Source organism: Athene noctua, chromosome 11 (genome assembly GCF_965140245.1).
Source record: "Athene noctua chromosome 11, bAthNoc1.hap1.1, whole genome shotgun sequence".
NCBI lineage: Eukaryota > Metazoa > Chordata > Aves > Strigiformes > Strigidae > Athene > Athene noctua.
In genome coordinates this window covers 3,860,228-3,866,801 of record NC_134047.1, presented here as the reverse complement: position 1 = coordinate 3,866,801, position 6,574 = coordinate 3,860,228, and the positions used below count along the sequence as shown (strand labels likewise).

At 46.3% G+C, this 6,574-nt stretch overlaps 1 protein-coding gene across 1 annotated transcript; it reads right to left on the bottom strand.

The window, feature by feature from the left end:
- Positions 1–1,593: 1,593 nt before the first annotated feature.
- Positions 1,594–6,365, bottom strand: SLITRK2 (SLIT and NTRK like family member 2). The gene is made up of 2 exons (XM_074915401.1): positions 6,259–6,365; positions 1,594–5,816 (listed from the first exon to the last, which is right to left on the bottom strand). The coding sequence occupies exon 2, from the start codon at positions 5,771–5,773 to the stop codon at positions 3,200–3,202; it is 2,574 nt and encodes an 857-aa protein (XP_074771502.1). The 5' UTR covers positions 5,774–5,816; positions 6,259–6,365; the 3' UTR covers positions 1,594–3,199.
- Between the last annotated feature and the right edge of the window lie 209 nt (positions 6,366–6,574).

The following is a 6,574-nucleotide window of genomic DNA, read 5'->3' as shown; positions in this document are numbered from 1 at the left end:
CTTCACTGGAGATAACTGCAGAGTTTTAACAGTGCTTCAGTCTGCACCGTTAACTGTTTCTGTAAAGGTCACGATGTCCACTTTCACAAAAGAAAACTTAGGAAGAAAGAAAACTATTTGCATGCTATTTTCCTGAGGGAGAAAATACTTTGCTAACCTGGTTACATAATTTTCACAGTTCAACTTTTCAAACTATGAAGGAAAATTTTTTTCAGACTCATTATCAAGCCACTCTCCTAACAAGCAGCAGCTTCCAGGGCTGCACAGCTAAGGAAATGTAGAGACCTTCTACACAGCAGCTGCCGACACACTTTCCCTGTAAAACAAATCTCTTTATGCGTAACTGAAAAAAATCTCCCTCTCTCTCACCTAGACACACTATGAAAAGAATTGCTTAATAGATGCCAGCTGAAGGGTATAGAAACAAACCTAAAAGATCTACAGCAATAATGAGTTTTAAGTTGGTACTGGTGATGCAAAATAAAATGTAGTCACTAAATAAATTCCACTAGGAGAGCTAAGGAAATGTAAAGCAACAGCAACCTCTGGAAAATATGGCTGTGCTACCAATGCAAACATGGTAAGACACTCTGAGACTGAAACAGTAAAAACAACCAGGATAAAGTTACTAAAAGATTAAATTCCCTATCTCTGTTGTTTGCAAACACTAGAAAATTGAAAACATTTTTGTAGGAGAAATCAGCATTTTTCTGAGCAAAAAGCTTGTAATTGATTCTGGCTCGCTAGAGAATAATAAATAATAATTTCCTAGCTGCTAGAGTGCCAGATATATCATAGTACTTATTTTGCAGGCAAAACTAGAATCATACCTGGAAAGAGTTAATAACTTTAAAATAACACTTATACTTTTCTTAGGGTGTCAGTAATAAATGCTTTTAATTACCCAGGAAAAGAAGCCATAATAAGACAATCACTACTGGAAGCTTTCAAACGAGTACCTCACCCAAAGATGGATGCTATTCCAGTCAAATGTTCCAAGTTCAACTACTGTGATACCATTTCGCCTCCTTCTTGAAGTGAGACCATTTTGAAGACTGATTCTTCAGTAGTTCACTGTAGCACTTCAGTTTTAAACCTGATCTAATGAACAGCCATAGATGCTATGGGCTCTAAACATAAAGAATTGACATGTTAGCATATTAATGGACTCAGATGTCACGTAAATGGTTAGAACAGTTTACTGAATGACTCGGATATCTGGCAATATACATGCAAAGCCTCTTTAGCTCTTAAATATAAAGCAACTTCCTTTTGGCAAAGTCCTGATTAGAACAACATAGGTTGTAGTTATTTATAGCTCAAATGCTATTGCTGAACATTTCTCAGAGTTGTAGATACTGTATTATTAACTATAGTAAAGCTCCAAAAATCAGTCAGCAGAGGCCACTTCAATCTCCGCATGATAATAAAGGATTATTATGTGCAGTAACCTATTTATGAAAAGGAAACAGTGTGCTTCTTTCAGACTCCATCAATTGCTTTAATAAGGAATTGAAAAGCCTGGCCTACTTTATATGCAGATCACCATCCCAGTTGCATAAGGATTTACAATAGACAAAACAAAACTGTTTTTGTTGTAAATAAGGGCTGTTTGTTTAAATTGCACAATAATGTTTGCATCTAAAAATTATTTAGAAGCTAATAAGGCTTAATAAAGTTTGACTGTATACTTGTTAATAAAAATGGTTTCAATATTCTCCAGGAAGGAAATGTAAATTGAAGGTGGCAACATAAAGCTTGAAGTAAAACAGGCCTGAATTAATGGGAAAGGAGAAGACTTACTGCGTTTGTTCACTGATGGGCTTAAGAAAACTGGTGTTGAGGATGGAATTCAGTGAACTTAAAACATTTTATAAAATTTAAGATAATGAACTGAGCAGTTTGCTCTAGTAGATTAATTACTGCAGTATTACTTTTGCTTTAGAGACTGAAACTTGACATAGTTCAGACTACTGCAAGTTAGTGTGATGCACATACCGATTTCTGCTACCTTGATTTGGAGGACTCCAGAGACTCAGGTTCAAATTTTACCTTTGGCACTGGTTCATTTGCCTGTATGTTAATAAATTTAATGAGGTGTGGGATGACCCCTGCTGGTGTCCCTGCTTATAAGAAAAATATGTATCTGGCAGGAAAAGGACCTTAATTTCAGTCCCAAAAAGTTACAAATATAAACTCTGTCATAAAATGTATAAAAATACCTAATTTAATGCATAAAATGAATAATGTTCTCCTTAAGTATGAAAATAATCTTAAACCACTGAACATTACTGTGTTAGAGCTGCAGTGCAATGCATTAAGAAGGACATTAATTGTTCAGTTCACTATGACATTGTGTTAAACGTCTTTTATTAATGAGCTGTTACCTCCCAGCTGAGGCATTTGATAACCTCTAGAATGATGCTAAATACTCTCAGTTGATTTCAGTGAATCACTCTAAGCAAACCTAGAGGGAAAAAATACCCCAATAATTTACATTTGAGTCTGTAGGGTCCTAGAACTAGATTCACTTAAAGAATGGCAGCTTTCCTATAAATCAAACTTTCTGATTTAATGCAGCTGACATAGATCTATTTTACAATTTTTTTTAATTTCAAAAATACAACACATTAAAATAGGTTCAATTTATCAAAGCTAAGAGCAACAATTAAGTAATAATGTACTTAAAGTGCAAAGGCACTTTAACACAAAAAAGTGACGCCCAGTGGCTATACTTGGTAATTGAAACAGCAGTACTGTATATTATTATTTACAAAAGAAAGTCATAGTCCAGGAAAAAAGATCTTTGGAGATCTTCTACATAATACATTAACTTTCCACTCTGAAATGAAAAGGAAAAAAACCCAAACCAACAGAAAACCCAAAGACCCCCCTCCTCATTTCCTTCCAAATCAAAAAGAATTATGCAAGATCTATTACAGAAACGTACATTTGCAGTGACAGTTCCTACAGAAGGGTCAAAAGGAGAGAGAGATAGAAATAACTTAAAGGGAATGTTGCAAAAGCAACACCATATCCCTGCTATGCTGTAAGGGTTCCATTTCTCTCTCGCTCCCTCTCCAATTTAAAAAGTGGAAATGTTGGGAATGCGACAGATGACATCAGCATTGAGTTCAGACTCAATCAAATGTGATGCTGAGCTCATTTAAAAATTTTTCTTTATCTCCCACCTCCCCCCTCACAGCTGACTGATTGCAGTTTGTTTTTCCAGAACTTCGAGGTAGTCTGGTTCTGTTTGTAGCTTTCCTTGGAGTAAAGGATGCTCGGGTTTAGACTGTTCTGCAAAATATTTCCTGGGAGTTCCATATAAAACAGTTTTATTTAGCCTGTCCTGGTTTTGGCGTCTTGATTCATATGAAGGGGCAAACTGCCTTTTGGGTAAGGTGCAAAAGTTATAATGAACTAATCCTCCGGTGGGGAGTTCCTTGACCCTTTCTGCAATATTTTGATACAGCAGCTCTGGTTCCCTCGGCGAGGGTTGCTTCTCCAGTAGTTCAGCTGCACTGATTGTAAATGCGAGACTGGTGGGGTCTTCCTTTTTGTGGTCAAGGTTGCTATAGCTAAACTCATGGAGATTCCTGTAATAGGCAACTGGATCCCCTTCCTTTTGCATGTAGATTGGGTTTTGGCACATCTGTCCAACGGGAGGGGGAATGTAGTTATAAACATGTCCTTCAGTTTTATCATGGGTCTCAGTGTTGTAAGACCCGTACTGGAGCTGAAATGAACTTATATCTAAATTGTTTGCGCTGCTGGGCATGCTCTGCACCCCCTTCCGGCGCTTAAGGACAAAGACAAACAGGCCTGCCCCAAAACAGACTGACAAAATAAACACAACCAGCAAGCCTAAAATTAAGACAGACAGCGGAACTTCGGTGTGTATTTCTGGGTAGGAGCTGGGCGAGACACCAAGGAGATGGGGTGTATCCGTGTTCTGGTTCCTGGAGAGGAGAGAAGAATCTGACAAGTTGGGGTTATCTGGGCAGATGGCTTCTTTGCTCAGGAATTTCAGATGCTCTCCAGAGTGCTTGGTGGGAGACTCACATATGACTTCATTGATAACTACGGGGGGATTTGACTGCTGGTTGTTCTGGTCAGTGACTTGCTCTATCCAGTTCCTCAGCCCCAGGATGTCACATGTGCAGTCCCAAGGGTTCTCCTGGAGGTCTATCTGAATTAGAGCTGAGAGCTGGTCCAAGACTCCTCTCACGGGCAGGTGTGAGAAATGGTTGTTTCTGAGGTTGAGTCTGGTGAGGGAAGTGCCACCAAAGACGTTGTCAGGCAAGGATCTGAGCAGGTTGTTATTGAGAAATAACAGATGAAGATTACTCAGCGCATCAAAGGTGCGTGGCAGGATCTCCTTAATGACGTTGTACTCTAGGTAGAGATACTGCAGGCTGTGCAGCCCGTCAAACATGGATGGGTAGAGAATCTCAAGGTAGTTGCCATTAAGATAAAGTCTGCGTAAACTTGTGAGGTTTGTAAAGGCACCTTCTTGTATCACTGCAATTCTGTTATTTCCTAGATGTAACAAATCCAGAGAGCTGTACTCTGTGAGATCGGTTCTATAAATGACTTGCAGATAGTTACTGGTAAGGTAAAGTTTCTTTGGACTGGTTGGCCTAGGGTGGAGGTCGGAGATGTTACTTATCTTTTTCTCTTGGCAGTTCACATTCAAGCCATTGTCTGAGCTCTGCGAAGTACAGATGCAGCCAGATGGGCAGGTGATGGGCACGGGAGACTTTGTCTGGTAAACCATGATAGGTCCGAATATTTGCCTGTCTTTTGACACAGTCACACGGGGTGTGGGGCGGTTCCTGGTTTTGGGCGGCCGGCTGGCTTTTGGGGCTCTGGTGGGACTGATGGCAGCGTTGGCTGTGGGCGACAGCCTCGAGGTGTGGGGGTCTGAGAGGACAGGGTGTTTCTCCCTCTGGTTTGAATCACTGGAGCTTTTCCTAGGGCAGAGATCCTGCCTGGTGAGCTGGGTCACATCTTTCCCATGAAGCCTGAAGGGGGTTTCACAGACTATCTCGCCGACGAACACGGTGATGGTGTCTAGCCAGGCCTTGAGCGGCAGCAAGTCACAGGTGCAGTTCCAAGGGTTTTCCTCCAGCTGGATTTCCATGATGCCTCCAATGTGCTCCAGCACGCCAGCAAAAGGCATCATCTTCAGCCGGTTCCCCCGCAGGTCCAGGTGAGTGAGGAGCACGAAGCGGAAGACATTGCTGGGCAGAGACAGCAGGAGGTTGTCGTTGAGAATCAGCACCTTGAGCTTGTTTAGCTTGCTGAAGGCGCCCGCCTCAATGGCACTGATGTAATTATAATCAGCCTGCAGGTACTCCAGGCTCTCCAAGCCCAGGAACGTGTCCTCCTTCAGCACTTCCAGCTTGTTGTTATTGAGGTGCAGCCTCTTGAGGGTGCGGAGGCCGCTGAAGGCCCCTGTGCGGATCTCCTGCATGTCGTTGTTGCCCAAGTGGAGGGTCACGGCGTTGGAGTAGTTGACGAACTCATTGGGGAACAGGCGGGTCAGCGCGTTCCCGTTGAGAAACAGCTGGTAGATCTTGGATGGTGGCGGCAGGAGGAGGCTGACGGTTGTAAATCCTTTGTTTTCACAATTAATGTTCAGCACGTTCTCCTTCTCCTCACAAGGGCAGCGGCTCTTGCTGCAAATGTCTTTGGCAGGTTTGCGACTCTCCGTCCGCGAGATCCCAGCCACTGTTAACAAACTGAGCAACCAAACACCCTTCAGCATCTTTATGCGCCGTCGATCCCCGCTTCGGTACCTACAGTCAAACCTTTTGAGACAGGGAAGGAGAGAAAGAAGAAATCCCCAGTGAAAGCGGCCGGGAGGAGAGGCTGCCAGGGGAGGGTGAAGCAGGCTGCAAGGCTCGGGGGGAGGGCGGCGGCAAGACAACGACTTGCGAAACTCCTCCGAACCCCCCCCCGCCGGCTCCTCCACCCCTCCTTCTCCTCTCGGAAGGCGCCCGCGGAGCTGCCGCGGGGGAAGCCCCGTCGGGGAGCTCCCCGAGAACCGCGCGGCCCCCGGCGCTGCCCGGCCCGTCCGCCCGCCGCCGCAGCAGCCCCCGGGCCGGGGCAGCCCCCGCCCGCCGGCTCCCCGTCACCTCCCGCCGTCTGGAGCCGGCCGGGGAGAACCGACGCCCGCACAGCCTCTCCCCGCCCGCCCGCCCGCTCCTCGGGGCTCCCCCGTGCCTTCCCCCCGCGCCCCTCGGCTCGTACCTGCTCTCGGGGCGCCCGAGGGGGCAGCGGGGGCAGGGGCAGGGGCCGCCGCCGAGTGCCGCCGCGCCCCGGGAACCAGGCGCCCGGCGGCGAGAGGCATCGCCCGCCCCACGCCTCAGGAGGAGCCCGGCCCGTCGCGGCCCGTCCCGTCCCGTCCCGGCGGGAAGTTGAGCCGGGCGGGGGGCGAGGAGCGGCGGCGGCGGCGCCGCTGCGGGAGCGCGGGCGGCTCTGCGCGGGGCGCGGCGCGGTGCCGCGCTTTTGCCGGCTGCCCCGCACGGAGCCGCGCTGACGTCACGGCGGGGGCGGGGGGGACACG

Coding starts and splice junctions, on each gene's coding strand:
- SLITRK2 (XM_074915401.1), bottom strand. CDS start 5,773: ATGCTGAAGGGTGTTTGGTTGCTCAGTTTGTTAACAGTGGCTGGGATC.